At 38.4% G+C, this 20,827-nt stretch overlaps 1 protein-coding gene across 2 annotated transcripts in view; it reads left to right on the top strand.

Annotated features, from left to right (window-relative positions):
• Mael (maelstrom spermatogenic transposon silencer) overlaps positions 1-14,974 on the top strand; it is a 28,387-nt gene extending 13,413 nt beyond the window's left edge. Inside the window, exons 7-12 of one of the 2 annotated variants that reach the window (XM_028761151.1) lie at positions 185-239; positions 350-491; positions 10,324-10,386; positions 11,655-11,787; positions 14,001-14,076; positions 14,615-14,974. In XM_028761151.1, the coding sequence (XP_028616984.1) occupies positions 185-239; positions 350-491; positions 10,324-10,386; positions 11,655-11,787; positions 14,001-14,076; positions 14,615-14,802 (657 nt within the window). In that variant the 3' untranslated portion in view covers positions 14,803-14,974. The remainder of the gene's footprint in view (positions 1-184; positions 240-349; positions 492-10,323; positions 10,387-11,654; positions 11,788-14,000; positions 14,077-14,614) is intronic. The other variant, XM_028761154.1, reaches the window with a different exon arrangement.
• The last annotated feature ends 5,853 nt before the right edge of the window (positions 14,975-20,827 follow it).

The following is a 20,827-nucleotide window of genomic DNA, read 5'->3' as shown; positions in this document are numbered from 1 at the left end:
CTATGTGTGTGTGTGTATATATGTATGCATATATATAGCCAGTTAATAACAGGGTTTTCAAATATATGCTATTTTTAATAGTTTTCAGTTAGTGTCTGTCCTACACACACCTTAATTTGAAAGTACTCTTAATTAAAATAATCCAAAATAGATGAAAAATAACAATGATTTTTTTTTTCTGCAGTCTGATGATAGAGCCAGAGTCAACTGGTGTTTGAAGCGTATGGAGAGGGCATCAGGTAAGTGGAATCGGGCTCATTGCAGGAAGTACAATACATACTTTTGTTTTGATGTATGTGTTCTGAATGCCCAAATTCACTAATTGTATTTTTCTCTTCACCAATGGAAGAAATAAGGCAAGATCTAGAACTTCTCACTGTAGAGGACCTTGTAGTGGGAATCTACCAGCAAAAATTCCTCAAGGAGCCCTCTAAGACCTGGGTTCGAAGCCTCCTAGATGTGGCCATGTGGGACTATTCTAGCAACACCAGGTATTGATAATGATTTTGTAATTTGCTAATGTTGATACCTTTTCTGAACTACATTCTGAGAAAATAGGCTTTGACTAGGTTTTAGGTTTTGTGGTTTTGTTTTCCTCTTGTGAAGTACTTTTTAGTTAAATCTGGTAAATGTCTAAAACTATTTTTATGTGTATGAGTGTTTGCCTGTGTGCACATGAAATGAGTTCCTGATAATCCTGGAGGCCAGACAAAGGTGTTAGGTCGTCTACTGTTGCTGGGAACCAAACCCAGGGCCTCTAGAGGTGCTCTTTACTACTGAGCAGCTCTCCAGCCTAGGAAAACTTATTTTTAGATGTTGTTTTTAATATTAGCATACAATAATTGATAGAAAGATAACATTGCAGTTTTATACTGAAAACAAAAAAAATACTGTCAAATAACCTGACTAGTTTTGCCAGTTAGAATTTCTCTACTAATGAAAGAATGCTTTTAGATTTATTTTGACTTTAGTTTTATTAAATTGTTTTCATCACATGTATAATTTATACAAAGATACATAAGTAAACTTGAAAAAATGTTTATTTTGAAATAATCCTAGATTTACTAAAAAAAAAGATAAAAAATAAACACAGTACTCTCTTGGTTTCTTTAATTAACATATTAACATTTTCATAATGATTTGTCTCTAAATACATACACACTTTTTCTAAGCCACTTGAGAATAAATTAAAGTCAGTCTGCTTCTTTGTGTCTAAGTATGCCAATATTCCCTAAGAATTAACATTTCTCTTACAGTAGTATGATTACCAAAGTCAGAATATTGCCATTGACACAAAGTTCTATTATCTAAGCTGAAGTTCATAGGTTGCCAGTCCTTCCATGATGTGTTTACAGATAAAACAGTATGTAAAGTCCAGTCCTGAATCATATATTGTATGGTCTTCATGTCTCTTACAAGTACTTTCATCTGGAACACTTGTTGGTCATGTATGTGCCTGTGTGTTAACTAGGGCTGACCTGGACTTCATGATCCTACTGCTTCAGCCTCCCAAATGCTGGTGTTACAGGCATGTACTACCACTTCTGGGGCCCTTAGTCTCTTAGGATCTTGACATTTCTTTGAAGAAAAATGAAGTCTAATTATTTTATAAAATGTTTCTCTGTTTGAGTCGGCTTATGTTTCCTAATGAGTAGGTTAAGGTTACACATTTTCGGAGGAATACCACAAAAAATGCTACATCATCTTCATATGTCACACTTGTACATACATCAGTTTGTCCCATTCCTGATTGACAGCTTAGTCAATTGCCTTAGATCTATTGAAGTCCCCTTTGATCAGTCACTTTGATGTTCCTGCCTCGTAATGGGTTGACATGAGCTCAGCTAGAGGGCTACCTAGATACTATAAGGCCAAGGTTCAGTCTCCAGACAAAAGTAAGTTAAAGTATTTTTGCAGAGTAATGAAATTCCTTAAATTGTCAAATACTAGTTCTGGCATCCAGTGATGATTTAGTTGTAAGTGTTCCTCCCTCCCATGCTTTTGAAGTACTGGTTTTTCATTGTCCATTCAATATTTCTTAGTTAGAATTGTATAACAAAGGCTTTTCTTCTATTTTTACTTTGTTATGTGAGTATAGACTTGTGATCTGGTGTTACTCAGTGAGGTATATACTCTGTATTTGTTTTGGACTCTGATAGCGTGTGTGGTCTGAAGAGGTTCCTTCAGGCAGTGGTCTCTGTCCTTTCACAGTGTCTGGTCACTTGAGTGCGTTTTGCTTCCTAGTACATTCCAGCTTTATCTTTCAGAGCTCCATTCATCCCTTGGATTAGCGGTTTGTCTGCTAGACCCTTGTTGCTTAGACCCTTGTTCCTTTCCGTGGCAGACGGCACTGAGAATGAGAAATCTGTTGAGTATGTATGTCTTACTGGTTTTGAGTCTTGGGATGCACTGACAGAAGTTTCAATGTTAGTGGAACCATGACAGTTCAGAACTCATTTCTGGGATGATGTTAGTCTGAGGATAGATTCACAGGAATTTTCTCAGAGTTACTTGGGTTATTTCTTTCATTCCTTTACAATAGTCCTTGTTTATATCCCGTGTTGGTCCCACCTCCATTTTGTTGGTTTAATTAGCCTTTGGATGTATAAAGCACTAGCATTTTTCTAAGAATGCATATTCAAAAGTGTCACTCATTTAACTGAAACCCTACAAAGGTTTAGAAATTAACTTGGGGGAAAACTGACTCTTTATAATGTTGAGGTGTGTCATGTTTCTCACACAGGTTTGTATGTCTAATATTGGTACATTGATGACGGGGAATTCTTTTTATTTCTTCGATGGAAACTGGTTTAATTAAACTTCATAATTCTAACAGTGTATTTTTGGTAATTTGTATATTTGGGGGGAAGTATATAGGATGAAATAGATTTTTAAATGTTTTGAGATAGCTGCAAGGAAGGAAGCCTCAAAAGTTTTATTTCTAAACTTTCAGTGTTTTGTGACATTCTACAGATTATGAAATGTCATTTTGAATAGGTACTGTTTAATTCATTCTCTAATAAATCTAATAAAGTAAATGTAAGCTTTCTAAATGAATAGATTAAAGGCCTTTCTAGATTCTGTTTCTTTTCATAGATTACAGATCTTTGCATTAAGACCAAACTATGTTGTTATATAAAAAACAGTGTGGTAATTATTTATATTTATGTTTTTTTGATAATAGTATATAATCAATTTTACAAACTGTCCTGTGAACACATGAGAATATTCTATTCTCTTTGAGGTTGTAGGATTTGAATCTATCCACAAGGTCTACACTGATTGTTAACTAGTCAGTTTTCTATTATTGTAACACCCAAGATTTTCAGCCCATAGAAAGAAAAGGGATGGTTTCAATTTTGAAGACTCAAGTCTATGATCAGTTGGATCTTTTGTTTTTGTGACTGTTCATGCAGTGCCTTGCGATGGGAGTGTGTGTGGTAAAGCAAACTGCACTACTCAACACTGGGAAGTTAAAGAGGAGGGGACTGGTGTTAAACAGTTGTTTTAACAGGCACTACCCTCAACTACCTGAAGGCCTCCCACTCACCCTCCTTTTTAACATAAGGTCTCATATGGAAATCATACTGTCCCTTACTTGTTGAACAGTTTGTCCATAAACATGAGATCCACCTGCCTCTGCCTCTGAGGGCTGGAATTAAAAGAATACACTACCACACCTTATACCTTGCTTCCCATATAAATCTATCACCTCCCAGGAACCACTAAGCTGAGGACCTTCGGTGTCACTTGAGCCTTGGCAGGAGCCATCTTATCTACAGTGACTGCTTGTGCTTGTTCACTATAGTCATTCTGCCTCACTGTCCTGAGTGTTGGGAGTAAACACATGTGGTACCTTGTCTGCAGAGTTTCTTAATCTTCAGTTACCTCTTTGTCTTCTTGATAGAGCATCTAATTGGAATTATATGTCCATTAAGCTGTTGCTTTTAAAAGGTGTCTGTACATAAAAAAGTTCAGTGAATCTTGGTGTATAATAAGTTGAAGGGAGACTTAAAAGGTGTTTCCTAGGTTTTTGTTGTTGTTGTTGTTGTTTTTGGTTTTTTTGAGTTTTTTTGGGGGGGCATGGTTAAGATTTCTAGTCACACTTTGTGTCCATGAATTCCTAAGAAAATATAACTCCATTGTGTTGTATATTCTTTTTGCAAAGCTTATAGTTTTCTTAGCTTTAGCTATTTGGATGTTTTAGCTTAGAGACTTTAAAGACTTTACTGTTTTGCCATCTTTCATATTAGTAGCTCCTCTTGGTTTGTTGTTTAAGGTCCATTTTATGAGATGTCTGATAAACCATTTCAGTATGCAAAAATTGGCATCTGTTTTTGGAGCTTTTTCTCAGGTAGAAATTTTTCTTCAACTCTTAATTTCTGTTAAGGAAATCTATATAATACATGCTACTATAGTATCTTTCACTTTAGTTACTTTCTCTTTTTACTCTTTTATTCTCATGGCAGTTTTCTGGTTTCTAGTTTCTCTTTTAAGATGAATCTCTTTCTTTGGGCAGTTTGTAATCTACTTACGATTTTTTTCCTGTTTTGTTTTCTGAGTCTAGTCAACTCTATTTCTCACTTTTAAAATTGTTCTAAAATCTCTGAATTTTTCTTATTCAGAGTATGTTTTCATGTCCTCACATGCTTGTGTGAGAACATTTAATTCCATGTGGAATGTTATGTTAGAATTTCCATGGCTTTTTGGAATTTACCAATGTCTTCTTATTTTCTTTATGTTCTAATCTCTTTATGTGGATGAGGCCTGCTATTTCCTTTGTCTCTTGGGTAGCTGTCTGGACAGAATGCAAGTTCAGTTCAAGAGCTCCCTCTTCTGTCAGTGTAGCAACCACCATACAGGCTCACTAACAAATGACTGGTGGAAGGTAGCTGATTTTCCATTTTTATTTAGTCATACAGGATCTTAAGTTTATTCCTTCGGATCCCCATCACCATCAATCTAAGGGCTCCCTACACAGGTGCTTTCTTAATAGACAAGGGCTTTGCTTTTCCAAGTCTCTAGGTCAGTTTTTATCTAGAGTGGTCTTTCTCTTTGTGAGGATGGTTTTAAATTTAGTCTCAGGTACTCTTGTTTCCTTTTTCTCTCTTCCTTTACAGCCTTTTCTGAACTCCACAGTTGAGATAAAGACTTGAAATGAGAGACTGATAAATTTCTCCATTGCAATATAAAGCTTTCTCTTTATAATAGGATTTTTAGTATCCTGTCCTCTGTACTGTTAGTGTAGAATCTTGTTTACTGATTTTTGTCATTGTTGTTCTTGTTGATCTGTAAAATGTTGTAAGTGATGTTAGGATAGGCTCAATACAGTTACTTCAGTTACTGGCCAAAGTATTTCTAAAACTACATCCAGGAGTATCTGGTGTCTATATTTATTTTCAGTATTATCCTCTGTGCCACTTATAATATTGATAAAATAGCACTTTGTTTTAAAAAGGATTCCTTTTGTTGTCTGGGATTTTTTTCCAAACAGCTGACCTTTGGTGCATATTTCTGTTCTGGCCTTTTCACCTTACCAGAAGAGATCAATAAAAAGTTTTCAGAGACAAAATATTTTCTAAAATTCTTAAATACTGATCAAAATACAAAACTTTTTTTCAAAAAAATTAAATATATTGTATAAGTTTAGACCATGGTAATTATCCCATATACTTTAATGTCAACTGTATACTATCTTTCTGTGTAAGATGAATTCCAGCATCAGTTACAGTCTTTATAATAGAAGAAATACAGTTCAGTTAGTAAATACAGGTTCAACAATATTTAAGATAGCTTTACTGTAAGGCATTTTTGGAGGCCTGTGCTAGAGGGTTGGTTCAGAGAGACTGATGGCATGTACTGCAGCCAGCGTAGTGAGAAAGCTGTAACCGTATGCCTGTACCTGTCACTGAGCACTTCAAAAGTAGTAAGAGTTTGAGGGAGTGTACGGTTAATAAACTGTAGAGGCTAGTTATAAACTATTAATAGAGGTCAGAGGACTAATTTTAAACACTGCTTTTAAGTACCTACTAAAAGAGGTAGTAGTAAATGGCTGATAACATATTATCTTAAAGTCTAGGAAAACTGGGTAGGTTTTATATTAATGCAGTTTAGTACTTAAGTAATAAGGTAGTAAGAAGCATACTATTTTAGAGGCTCAAATGTTTAAATTTTAATAACTGTCCTGTTCTAATGTTTCTTGTCAAATTGTCTTTGGGTTAACATACAAGGTCTGTGGCCTGCAGCACAGCCATTATTTAATCAGCAAATACTGACTCAGGCATAATGACACATACCTCTAACACCAGCACGCAGAGTCAGAGGCAGGAGAATTGTTAAAAGTATAAGGCTATCCTAATCTATGTAGAGAGTTTAGGCCAGCCAGAACCCCATCAAAACAAAACTCACTGCACATATTTCCTGCACATAGCAAAATTAATGTACCCCTGCCTTCCTGAAGCTAACATAGGAAAGATACATGCAATATGTAATTTTAAGAAAATTAACATTTTAGCTGTAATAAATGCTAAAGAAATCAAATGAGAAGTGTATGGAAAGGGAGACTATAAAATTAATGGTCAAGAAGACTATTGTAATATGAAAGGTAAGAGATGAAGCAGAAGAAGATAAAACCAAGAGAGGCTTGTTAGAAATAGTAATTTTACCAAGTAGGAAAGAAAACTGATTAGCTCTCTAAGGTTTTTTATAGATATATTGAAAGGAGATAAGAAAGTGTGGCGCCTATGATTATTGGATGAGCTGGCAATAAATGACTTGGGACTAGTATGGTGACAGTAGAGACAGGAGTAGGTTGTTTTAGATTTGTAAAAAGCAGTAAACCTTGCTTAAGATCTTGCTTAAGATTCAGTAACTGAATGACAAAGCATGAAGAATAAAGTTTAAAATATTCTGAGAGCCTGGTGAAGCATCTGATGAGCCCACAGTGTGTGGATGAGATCACTTACAGAGGCTGAGCAAGGAGACTCAATGCAGAACCTTTATTAATAGGCTCTGTCATTACTGTAATAAAGCTTGGCAGAGCTGTGGGTTTGGATATGTCAGCACATCAGCCTACAGTTGCTATGTTACACAAATTACAGTCATTGTCAGTGTCCATGATGAAGACTGGTGAGGTGAATGCCATGCTGCATGCAGTAACTTCACAGTCCACCATGAGCTGTTTCCTCACTTTTGTTCCGTGGTTTATCTTTTATTCCTTGGTTTGGAAACGTAAATTCTATGGCCGCCTTCATGCTGCAGGCTTTCTTTTAATGCCTGGTTCTCCTTAGTTATGTTTATATTTAGAAATGAGACTCCAAAACCAAGTAAATGACCCATCTTGTTTAGTGGGAACTACCAGCTAGTCAGACTTTGCAGAGGGGAAACCAACAAAGGAGCTTGGTAAGCTGGAGGCAGAATCCTGAATTGAAGAGCAGTCAACCTGTTCCCTTGTGTGGCATTAGAGAAGTGACAGCTGTTTGAACAGAAATTCAGTCTCCTAACCTGCAGCATCCCTTTCTTAGTTTGTCTGTGTATGTATACACTGGAAAGTTCTGATAGGCAAATCTTCAGGTAGATCTTTCTGTGCCTATTCTGTGGGTCACAAAGGCAGTGTCTTGAACCACCATTCCTCATTTATTCCTACAGTGTTGTTAAGCGATCTGTTATAGAGAAGCCTGTTGTACTTCTTTGCTGTATGCATCTAGTTGACTGTGATTTTCAAAAGACTTAGGGGACAAGAAATTAATGTATGCATGTATTTAATTCTCCAGCTTAAAGCCCTGGCAATAGTAGTTTTAAGAGGTGAGGTTTTATATTGTGACATCACTTTACAATTTCATCCTTAGTTCAATTAAATGAGCTTTTTTTTATTTAACAAAAATTTTAGCAGATCTTGTATAATACATGAGACACTAGGTTCTGTGAGGAATGTGGGCAAGTGTGACATAATTCTTAACCTCAGTCTCCTTTCCAATAACAGCAGTGAGATATGTGAAGATACTAGACTCTTACATAAAGGGACTTCTAAGAAACCTTAAAAAGCTTTCAAAGAGTGATGTTTGATCAGACTAGGGACAAGTTAACTTCGAATTACTTCATTGTAAGGGTTTTAAAACCATGAAATACTTTATGGGGTAAATATTTTATCTGAATATTTTTGGAAACAGAATTTCTGTGGACAGTGATACAAGCTGAGTAGAAGAAATTTCCATTAGAAAGCAGCCTCAGTTGTGATTCTGGAATAAGGGTGTACATGGACTGTAAGAGCGGCCAATGAGTGAGTCTCACTAGACCCTAAAGAACTGTAGGATGATGTGAGTTCTAACAGTTTTCCTTGGAAGGAAGAGTGTAATCTGAAATAGGGGCAGAAGCAGTCATCAGGACTTTATGAAATAGAAAGGAGTATAAATAACTTCATACTGTGTATATGTGGGTAAGGCAGCATCAGAAGCTTGAAAGAGTACACAGTAGTAAATTGATACCAGTATACAAGGCACCTAGGGATGGTGTATAGTGCTCTTCCAGAGGACCAGAGTTCACATTCCAGAACCCATGTTGGGCACCTCACACTGCCTGTAACTACTATCCCAGAGAGTCTACCCTCTGTGCTCCACAGGTACCTACACTCCCTTACATTGGTATACAAATAATTAACATAATTTTTAAAACAACGCAAACCAGATCTGGTTTTTGACAGCTTTGTACAGGGTATTTTTTCTTTTAACTACAAAAGACTAGTTTTTAAGAGTTTTGTTATGGTTTAGTGGAAAAAGATTAATAAGTGAGTAAAAACAGATTAAACAGAACCACTTTAAGTAGGATAACCATAGATTTAGAAACATTTTTTGGGGTTTGAGGTTTTTAAGTTTTTGTATATTATTTAATACTTGAGTATATTTAAGTAAGTATGCATCTGTGTCTGTGTGTTTGTGCACGTGGGTGCTTGTACATTCAGAGGGCCTCAGACCCCCCTGGAGATGAATTGTAGGCAGTTGTAAGCTGTCTAACATGAGTGCCAGAAGCTGAGCTTGTTCTTTGGAAGAACATTTTGTTCTTAACTCTGAGACATTTCCCTCACCCCCTGAATGTATCTCAGATCTGACCTGTAATAGAAAGCATGTATCTGGGTTGGTCCTTGTGACTTGAAATTTAGACAAGGAGCAAAACTAATAACCAAAAGTAACACTTACTAATTCTCTATGGTTATTTACAAACTTAGTTTTGTTCTTAAATCTTTAATTAAGAGCTTTATGAGTCACATTTATTGTATCACTAGTCTTTAGAAATACAGAAGGAGTTTTTAGATTGATTTTAGATAGTCTACAGTTAACTCACTTGGCACAAATAACTTTTTATAGTTATTGAATAGCATTTTTTGTGGTTTCAAATGACGATTCTTGCTAAGTTTAGGCAAGCTTTGTATTGTTAACAATACCATTCTGAGTCTTAGTAGAAGATAGGAAAACACAAGCATGTTCCCGTGGTTGTAGTTCTGGATTGACTCATTTGTCTGACTTTGGTCATTTCTTCTCTAAGGTTTCCTCTTGTCTCCATTCAAATATCACTTTTTCAAGGCCATTGCTGGTCACTCCCTTCCACACTGTGGCTACTGCTTCATATCAGTGCCATAGTTCTTTAGAACTTTTTAAGTATGCCTATTTGTCTTTTGATCCTCTGTCACCACTACAAAGAAAGTGTTCGGAGATGATTTCATTCGGTTCTGTGTCCTTCATGCCTAGATTATTGGTAACATGTGTGCAATCCATGTTTAGTGACTGTGTTAACTTTAGTTACTACTATGCTTCTAGAACTCTCATTTTAAGGTAAAATTTAATTATATGATTATGTGTAGTTTTCACATTAAGAATTTTCACTGGAGGAGATAACATACAACCCTTTAATATCTGTATTAATCTTTGAGGACCACTGAGATAGCTGAGTGGGTAAAGTTGCTTGCCCATCAGAGTTTGATCCTGGAAACCCATGTGGCAGAGGAAGAAAACCAACTCTGCAAGTTGCCCTTTGACCTCCACATAAGCATACTCAATATTGAATAAGTACAATAATAAATAAGCACAAACAATAAATAACTGTGAAAGGTATAAGAAATTTTGAGTAATAGTATCAAGGTTTTTTATTAGACTATTTCAACTAGTTGAGTTGGAAATCTAGCATATTTAAAAAAAAAACCCTTAAACAGTTAATTTGGCTTAGCTACTTCAAGTAGTGCAGGTTTTCTCCTTGTGCTGGGTATGGAATCCAGACTAATACACACTGTCCTCGACCACTTATTAGTATATTAAAGTCCTTCTTCTCGTACAGGTGCAAGTGGCATGAAGAAAATGATATTCTCTTCTGTGCTTTAGCTGTTTGCAAGAAAATCGCGTAAGTATGGGGAGGAGTTCTGTGTGTCTTCTGCAGGAGTCCTTTCTGCATGCTGTGTTGCTCTTGTTTGTCAGCCAAGAGTCTGTTCACCTTCCTTACTGAAGTCCAAAAAAACCAAAGGTGATTTTGTTTGTTGTTGTTGTTGTTGTTGTTGTTACTTTTACTGTTCTGTCCACATCATTTGCTTACTGAACAATTTGGATGACACTTCAGAGGTATTTACTGAGATTTTTTTCCTTTTTGGGCCCCTTACGGAGAGGCAGTTCCCTGCTAACATTAAGGGTATCACTTTCTGGGCTGGAGAGATGGCTCAGCGGTTAAGAGCACTGACTGCTCTTCCAGAGGTTCTGACTTCAATTCCCAGCAACCACATGGTGGCTCACAACACCTGTAATGGGATCTGATGCCATCTTCTGGTGTGTCTGAAGAGAGCAATAGTGTACTCATATACATAAAATAAATAATTCTTTTTTAAAAAAAAAAGGATATCACTTTCTTGTGATGGTGCCCTAAAACTGTAAGCCATTGTTCTTGTTACAGAGTGGCAGCACCTACAGCCCTGTCCCAGTTTGTTTTCTGATGGTGAGATAAGCACTATAACTAAAAGTAACTTAAGGGAGAAAAGAATTTCTTTGGCTTACACTTCTAGGTCGCAGTCCCATCACTGAGAGGACGTCAGGGCAGGAACTCAGGCAGGAAACAGGAGCCGTGGGGGAGTGCTACTTGATGGCTCAGTTTAACTAGGTTTCTTATGAAGCCTAGGGCTGGCGTTGCCAACTGCATGTAGCTCTCTGGGTTGATTAGCAACAAAGACAGTGCCCACAGACCTGTAACTAGGCAATTCCTGGATCTAGGCTTTCTTCTCAGGTGACTGCAGGCTGTATCACGTTGCCACTAGGACAAGCTCCAAGTCTCAGGGTGCTCTGGCAGCACCTTTCCCTGCAAATGCTTTTCAGCTCTGAGGATTGTGGTTGTTTTATTTCTGCTTCTGTCTTCAAACATTGGAGAATTCTACTGATCCTCACCCTCATTCCCATACCCTGTAGGAAACCCGAAACTTTATCTAGTCATTAGGAGATTGCTTACCAGTAATAATGTTCATGGTTTGAATGCTGCCTGTTCCCACTTCTTCTCTCTCAGTCTTTAGACTTTTCTTCAAATTAGAATAATACCTCTGAGATGCTTTCTTTATTGGAAAATTTAACCTGAATGTTTTTAGAGTGTACCAAATAAAATTGCTCTAGTGAGATCTGTCTTCATTTTTAAAGGTACTGCATCAGTAATTCTCTAGCCACTCTGTTTGGAATCCAGCTCACTGGAGCTCATGTACCACTGCAAGACTATGAGGCCAGCAACAGTGTGACACCCAAAATGGTTGTGTTGGATGCAGGGCGGTACCAGGTAAGGAAACCTCAGTTGTCACAAAACCTCAGATGTATTTAACTTCTTTAGTGGAAAATCTGGGTTTTTTTTTTCCTTCTAGTTTGATTCTAGGCAGTTTTTCTCTTGTCATTTTCAAGTGAAGATATATTTTCCTATCTTGTTGTCAAGGTAGTGTCTTCATTTCCTCAGACCTTCCTTCTTCCTGAAATTCCCAAGTTTTGAAATTCATGCCATCCAGGCAGCAGTCCCTGGTAACTCAGCTGGGGAATCAGTAGGCACTTCAGTTGTGACTCCTCATTGGAGTGACATTGAACCAAAGGCGCAGGTAGTTTTCCCATAAAAACAAATTATTTTCACATTCTACTAAGTAATCCAGCTCCCTGTTGTTTCAGTTTCTTACTCTCCTCCCATCTCATACCATGTAAGTCCATACTCCCGTGATTATATCCTGTACCCAGGATCATCTGCTGTTCCCAGTCTCAAAATGGCCTCTTGTGACTTCCACAGTCCTCCTTGAGCAACCCAGTACCAGCAGTTGTTTGACCTATAGTTCACTCACCTGTAGCTTCTCTCTTTTATACTCCCTTACAGAGCTACTGCATTGAACAACCCCAGGGGCACCATTTGCATGTTTCCAGTTGTGGCCTCTTGTTCGTATTTTCTTTTTACCACCTCAGTTTTAGTCTGTTTTCTACTGCTTTATCTAAACTCCATTAATCCTCATGTCCTCAGCATACTTGGTTGACAGACTAATCCTCATTAAATCTAGCTCTTCACCTACTGTACTCCTTACAGTTGTGAATTGAAATGAATGAACTACTATGCTGCCAGGTATGATAGTAAATAACTATAATCCCAGCCACTCTGGAGGCTAGGGAAAAAAGATCACAAGTTCAGGGCCAGGCTGGGATGCATAGCAATTTTAAGGGTAGCCTAGGCAGCTGAGTTGAGACTGTTTGGTCTCAGACTTAAATAAGGGATAGGATGTACTTGCATAATATGTACAAGTCTCTGGATTTAGTCATTACACACATGCACACACATGAGCAGGCTCGAGTGCACACACATACACACAGAGGTGTGGGGAGAAGGTGAAAGAAAGGGAAGGGAAACTTCAATACCATCATAATGAGTAATCTTTCTAGACTTCTTTTTTTTAAGATTTATTTATTTATTATATATGAATACCCTGTAGCTGTCTTCAGACACACCAGAAGAGGGCATCAGATCTCATTACAGATGGTTGTGAGCCACCATGTGGTTGCTGGGATTTGAACTCAGGACCTCTGGAAGAGCAGTCAGTGCTCTTAACCACTGAGCCATCTCTCCAGCCCCCTAGACTTCTTTTACCATCAGCTTCATCAACTCATTGTCATTGCCTGGCTGTCATCATTTTTCTACTCCAATTTCTCTCCCAACTTCTGTCACCTTCCCCCGACCCTTGCAGTAACTAATATTGATATTTCTACTTCTCCAGGAAAGCAGAATCAGTCACAGAAAGATTTTCTATATTCCTACAACTTCACCCACCCATCTGCTTCTACTGTATTCTCTGCTTTTACTGATGTTAATGAACAAATGTTCTCTATTCCTATTTAAAATTTGTATATTGGCCTTGTTCTTTCACTGACCAAAGACATGACTGCTGGATTTTACTTTCAGGAATCTTCAGGGCTCTCTCTATTCTGAATCATTCTTTTTACATTTCTGTCTCTGTCTCTCTGTCTCTCTCTCTGTCTCTCTCTCTGTCTTTCTCTCTCTCTCTCTCTCTCTCTCTCTCTCTCTCTCTCTGTGTGTGTGTGTGTGTGTGTGTGTGTGTGTGTGTGTGTGTGTGTGTCTGTGTATGTATGTATGGGGGAGGGAGTCTGTGTCTGTAGGCATGTAAAGGTCAGAGAACTTGTTAGGAGTTGGTTGTCTCCTCCTACCATGTAGGTTCCAGGAGCAAACTCAGGTCATCAAGCTTGTCACAAGCACTTTGCCCATTTTGCCAGCCCTGTTCACTTGTATCAAAAAAAAAAATGCCATAATCTAGTATTTTTTAAAAAATAAACTTTTAAACCTGTGACTCTGAGGTCCCCAGAGTCCATCCTGTCCCTCCCTTACAGAAAACATGGATAAATATTGTGGGAATACTTAATGTTTGCATTTTTAGTAATCTGGAATTAAAGTAGGCCATCTAATAATTGTTTAAGAGTAAACACTTTTTCTGGTATTTTCTGGTTCCTTTACAGAAGCTAAGAGTTGAGAGTCCAGGATTCTGTCATTTCAACTCTTACAATCAGGAACAAAGATCAAACACATCTACTGGTGAGTACCTTTAGTTTGTAAAAATGGGTTATGCCTTAAACTTTACAGAGATCCCAGGATGTTTCTGGATGGCCATGAGGATATAGGGAGTTTGTTGAATTGAGTATTTTGTTTGAAACAACAGTTAAAACACTATGAATGTATTTTTTTTGACCCGAGTGGAATGTAGCATTCCTCAGATTTCTAAGCAGGACATTTCTAAGAAACTCTGTTTTTCTTGTAGTAACTACAGTTTGATAGTTTCAATGTGATATATGTCTTTTGGGGAGATGAGAAATTTTAAAAGCCAGTTAAATGACATTATGTCCAGTGGTACCTAAAGAACTTGGGGTTTCTTGCCTTAAAAACAAAAAGAAACATTTTTCTTCACCCACTTATTTGCCTTTTGCCCATGATCTTTTAATTGTGGCTTAGTGAGAGTCCTACAGTGGTATGTATACCACTTCATACATACATAACTTCCAGTTAACTAAGGTGCCTCATTACAATACACATGTAAAATCACCGTGTCTGTTTTATTGTCTTTTCACTACCTTAGGTTATTATCCATCTGGGGTGAAAATTTCGGGCCCTAACAGCAATGTTCGAGGAAGAGGGATTACCCGCTTGCTAGAGAGCATCTCAGGCTCTTCCAACAACATCCACAGATTCTCCAACTGTGAGACCTCACTCTCACCGTACATGCCCCAAAAAGATGGGTACAAATCTTTCTCCTCCTTTTCTTAATGATGGTACTTTGTGCAATTTCTGGAAAAATAACAAGCCCAACTTCCTTTCTGAGTACAGTCATGTTAACAAACATCACATCAATAGTAAATGTCACTCCTAAAAACTACTTAATTTGTAAGGAAACTATTTCATAGATTAAAAGTAATTGTGGTTGGAGAAGATCTTGGCACTCTTGCTTGTTGTGTTTTGTTTATTTTCTTTATTTTCTTCGAAGCCATACTTTCTAGTGGTATGATGGGTGTGTCCCTTTTGGTGATTTCAGAGCATTTGAAAATATACCGTTCTTTCCACTGACAGTAAAGATATTAAGTATCTGTTACAAGAGACTTTAAAATAATACCAACTTCCCATTATGCAGTTGAAACATTACACTGAGACCTATGGACTATTTGCATTGCAAATAATTAAGAAAAGAAGCCTTTAAAAATAATGATGTGTTATTTTAAATAGTCTTTGAAGTAATCTGTCTTTGGCAAAAGAAACCAGTTAACAAGATGAAAGTCAAAGTGAGAGACAAAAGATCTTATGTCATTTACTCCCAGTCACATGTACACATACAAATAATCGTAGGCCTCAGAGATTTCACAGAATAGCTTAGTCTTTCAGAGAAAATAACCCCAAACCATATCATTAGTACAATTCAAGTTCTTTTTCCTCTTCAAAAAAGAAAAACAAAAACCTTTGAGTTCAGTAGAGTTGGGTTAGCCACAGTGGTGACATGACCTAGCAGAGACAGCCAGGCCTCAGCCTTGGCACAAGTCAGTAGGAGGAATGCCAGAAGTTTTCATCTGTGCCTCTCTCAACGAACTGAAGACATGAGACACATAAGTGTTGCACAGCTGGCTCTATAAGCAAGCCTAGCTCAGCCTCCGTCACCGTCCTGTTTATACCTTCCAAACATCATGTGTTCTCTATGCATGCCTCAGCGTGAGTCTTGCCTCAGCATTTGCGTCTGTCTCAGCTGACATCACTCTACCAATCAGCCTGAGTCCTCAGAAGCAGCAAGAAACTGCAGCCTACCACCAGAAGATTTTTGGTGCATTTCTCTCTATGGAGTCCCAACAAATGCAACTCAGCTACACAATGTATGGTGGACCAGTACATGTGTGGTTAGCAAAGAATCCATCATGTGTCCTTTCACATGCTTGCTTTAGCAGTACATCCTTTCACCTGTGTCTGCTTCAGCTAAATATTCCTTTACAAGTCTGCCTTAGTCTTTCACCTGTGTCCACTTCAGTTAAATGTTCCTTCATGTGTTTGCCCCAGCAAAAAAAAACATCCAACTGACTTTCCAAAGAACTCTTAAGTTTCCATTTCATACATGTGCCCAGGTGTAATTACTGCTTTCACTTATAACTGTCTGGGTTCATGGCTTACCCATTCTACTTTAAGGTGGCAGTTCTGTGCCCAGTAGGTATCAGAATCATTAGTTACTATTACTGATAGAGAAGGCATGCAGAATTTCAGAGGCACCTCAGACGGTGAAGTACTCTGTAGTTAAAGGCACCAGTCACCACTCTTGTGGATTTTATTCTTATCCTGGTTAATTTCATTTGTGTGGTGAACATTCTTTAAGAGTCTGCCTAATGTTGGGTTCAGAATGATAAAATGAAGGAATACAGCTCCTAATGTTGAACTAGGGAGGTAATAAACACGTGTGTGATTAGTAAAATGCTCTTCAACATATGGGAGATGACACTCGCCAATAGGAATCCAGAAATGCTTCCTTGAGTTGACTTTTCACGTGAATGCTCAAATCACTGAGTAACCAAAAGAACTGTCTGTTTATCAGACAATCCTAGGACAGTAGGACACTGACATAAAAAGAAAACTTTGGAATCCTCCAAATCCATGCTGAAACTTAATGCTCATAGTTACGTTGATTTATGGGTTAGGGAAGGTAACTCAGTCAAAAAAGCTCTCTCTCTTCATCAGTGGGGAATTGACTAGCACCTTTCTCAAATGGCTTGAACTGAAGAGTTCTCTCTACTCTTCTGTTCCTTGTGAAGCCACAGCAGCCATTCCAGATGACAGCATTCCCTTAAAAAGAGATGGTAATCCTTCTGGCATCTTAAATTTGTGCTTTTAGAGCCTCCAGAATGATGAGAAATTAGAATTTCTATTTTTAAACTTCTGGATCTTGGGCATTGTGTTATAAATACACTAAGATAAGACCTTGCCTCACACCCTACACAAGCATTACTCAAAAGTGGTCAAAGACCTAAATGTAAATTCTAAAACTATGCAGTACCTAAAAGAAAGGTAAGTGTGTGTTCATGCCCTTGGATGAGGCAGCATCCTTGACACCAAAAACAACAAAGGACAAAAAATGGGTGTAGCGTCCACCCTCGACCAGCAAGGAAGACGCAACCACGAGCTCTTCTCCAAGCAGTTTATTCAGGACCTTTGAACAATCTTCTAACTGACGACCCCTGGGGGAAAGCTCTCCCAGGCTTAAGTACTCTAGGACTAGCCAACACACACACACACACACACACACACACACACACACACACACACACACGGAGACAAGCCAGATCAACTGCCACTGCCATATAAGGAGTTGTTTACTCCTAAGAGTCCTCGCCAGCAGGTGGCGGAAGGCAGAGACCAGTGCCATCTTAAAGGCGCAGCACTATGCGCTCTCCACAAATGGGCAAATTACAATTCATAGTTAAATCCAAAGAAAGTCATCAATGTGTATTAAAAGACTGTCAAAGTGAAAACCCATAGAATGTGAAAAAATACACAAATCATTTATCTGATAAGGATCTAATATTCAGAATATATGCAGAACTGTCAAAACTTGGCAATAATAAATATTAAAGCAGGCCAAGGATAGTCATTTCTTCAAAAAAGAATTACAAACAGCCAAAGCACATGAAAAGACATTGAACATCATTAGCCATTAGCAAATGGAAGGGAGAACATCAAGGATACACCACATGCTTGGGTTCCTGAAAAGGGAAATGAAGAATGTGGGGAAAACTGAGGACTCATACGTTGTTAGTAGAATTTAAACTGGTGCAGCTGCTATAGAAGCCTATTTGACAGCTTCTTAATCATGCAACTACCATATAATTCAAGTCTTTGTGACTGCTTAAGGGGGAACCAAACCATAGTTCATACAGTCACTTGAAACTCTGCTTATAGTTTATACACATCAAGATAGAAAGCAGATGTCCGCCCTTTTGCTGGGGCTGACACCTAGCTGGTCTGCCCCTGTGAAGACACCATATCCGGAGTCATCCTAGAGGAGCCACTGCACTCAGAGCAGTGGGTAAGAACCACCTCCCACTACCCTATGCCCCAGAGCCTATAACTGGGTGCCTGGGGCACTCAGGATCCATCAGCAACCCAAACCCCACCCCTGCGGAATACCACTCCCCTTATCCCCCTCACTTGGTCCCTTTGGCTGGGGCAAACACCTAGCTGGTCAGCTCTTCTGAAGACACCGTATCCTGAGCCATCCTAGAGGAACAACTACACTCAGAGCAGCAGGATTTCAGGATTCCAGAGGCAGCCTGAGTCCCAGGAGTTCTTCCACCCAGGAGCTCAGGATCACAGGATCACAGAGACATCTGGACTCTGAGGAGTTCTAACACAAGCAAGATAACTGGAAAGACAGGCTTAAGTCAGAGACACTGAGTGCAGGTAGCACTAGAGTTAACCAGATGGCGAAAGGCAAGCACAAGAACATAAGCAACAGAAACAAAAGTTACTTGGCATCATCAGAACCCAGTTCTCCCACCATAGCAAGTCCTGGATACCTCATCGTATCTGAAAAGCAGGATTCAGAATTAAAATCACTTCTCATGATGATGATGATAGAGGACTTTAAAAAGGACATAAATAACTCCCTTAACGAAATACAGGAGAGCACAGGTAAACAGGTAGAAGCCCTTAAAGAGGAAACACAAAAATCCCTTAAAGAATTGCAAGAAAACACAACCAAACAGGTGAAGGAATTAAATAAAACCATCCAGGATCTAAAAATGGAAGTAGGAACAGTAAATCTCAAAGGGAGACTACCCTGGAGATAGAAAACCTAGGAAAGAGATCAGGAGTCGTAGACGCAAGCATCACCAATAGAATACAAGAGATAGATGAGAGAATCTCAGGTGCAGAAGATACCATGGAAAACATTGACACAACTGTCAAAGAAAATGCAAAATGCAAAAAGCTCCTAACCCAAAACATCCAGGAAATCCAAGACACAATGAGAAGACCAAACCAAAGTACAATAGGTATAGAAGAGAGTGAAGATTCCCAACTTAAAGGGCCAGTAAATATCTTCAACAAAATTATAGAGGAAAACTTCCCTAACCTAAAGAAACACATTGCCAGGCGGTGGTGGCGCACGCCTTTAATCCCAGCACTTGGGAGGCAGAAGCAGGTGGATTTCTGAGTTCGAGGACAGCCTGGTCTACAGAGTGAGTTCCAGGACAGCCAAGGCTACACAGAGAAACCCTGTCTCGAAAAACAAACAAACAAAAAAGAAACACATTGATCATCTCACTAGATGCTGAGAAAGCATTTGACCAAATTCAACATCCCTTCATGATAAAAGTCTTGGAAAGATCAGGAATTCAAGGCCCATACCTAAACATAGTAAAAAGCAATATACAGCAAGCCAGTAGCCAACATCAAACTAAATGGAGAGAAACTTGAAGCAATCCCACTAAAATCAGGGACTAGACAAGGCTGCCCATTCTCTCCCTACCTATTCGATATAGTACTGGAAGTCCTAGCTAAACAACAAAATTAGACAACAAAAGGAAGTCAAAGGGATACAAATAGGAAAGGAAGAAGTCAAAATTTCACTATTTGCAGATGATATGATAGTATACCTAAGTGACCCTAAAACTTCCACCAGAAAACTCCTAAACCTGATAAACAACTTCAGCAAAGTGGCTGGTTATAAAATCAACTCGAACACATCAGTAGCCTTCCTCTCTTCAAAGGATAAACAGACTGAGAAAGAAATTAGGGAAATGACACCCTTCACAATAGTCACAAATAATATAAAATACCTTGGTGTGAATCTAACCAAGCAAGTGAAAGATCTGTATGACAAAAACTTCAAGTCTCTGAAGAAAGAAATCAAAGCAGATCTCAGAAGATGGAAAGGTCTCCCATGCTCATGGATTGTCAGGATTAATATACTAAAAATGGTCATCTTGCCAAAAGCAATCTACAGATTCAGTGCAATCCCCCCATCAAAATTCCAAATCAGTTCTTCATAGAGATAGAGCAATTTGCAAATTCATTTGGAATAACAAAAAACCCAGGATGTCGAGAACACTTCTCAGTAATAAAAGAACTTCTGGAGGAATTGCCATCCCTGATCTCAAGCTGTACTACAGAGCAATAGTGATTTTAAAAAAAAAAAAAACTGCATGGTATTGGTACAGAGACAGGCAGGAAGATCAATGGAATACAATTGAAGACCCAGAAATGAACCACACACCTATGGTCACTTGATCTTTGACAAAGGAGCTAAAACCATCCAGTGCAAAAAGGACAGCATTCAACTGGAGGTCAGCATGTAGAATAATGCAAATCAATCCATTCTTATCTCCTTGTACAAAGCTCAAGTCCAAGTGAATAAAGGACCTTCACATAAAACCAGACACACTGAAACTAATAGAAGAGAAGGTAGGGAAGACTCTCGAATACCTGGGCACAGGGGAAAATTCCTGAACAGAACACCAATGGCTTATGCTCTAAGATCAAGAATTGACAAATGGGACCTCATAAAATTGCAAAGCTTCTAAGGCAAAGGACACTGTCAATAGGACAAAAAGGCAACCAACAGATTGGGAAAAGATCTTTACTAATCCTACATCCAATAGAGGGCTAATATCCAATATATACAAAGAACTCAAGAAATTAGACTCTAGACAACCTTATAACCCTATTTTAAAAATAGGGTACAGAGCTAAACAAAGAATTCTCAACTGAGGAAACTCGAGAGGCCAAGAAGCACCTAAAGAAATGTTCAATATCCTTAGTCATCAGG

Source organism: Grammomys surdaster, unplaced genomic scaffold, assembly GCF_004785775.1.
Source record: "Grammomys surdaster isolate TR1022 unplaced genomic scaffold, NIH_TR_1.0 130, whole genome shotgun sequence".
Taxonomy (NCBI): Eukaryota; Metazoa; Chordata; class Mammalia; order Rodentia; family Muridae; genus Grammomys; species Grammomys surdaster.
The sequence above is the reverse complement of the archived record's forward strand: the minus strand, read 5'-3'. Positions and strand labels throughout refer to the sequence as shown.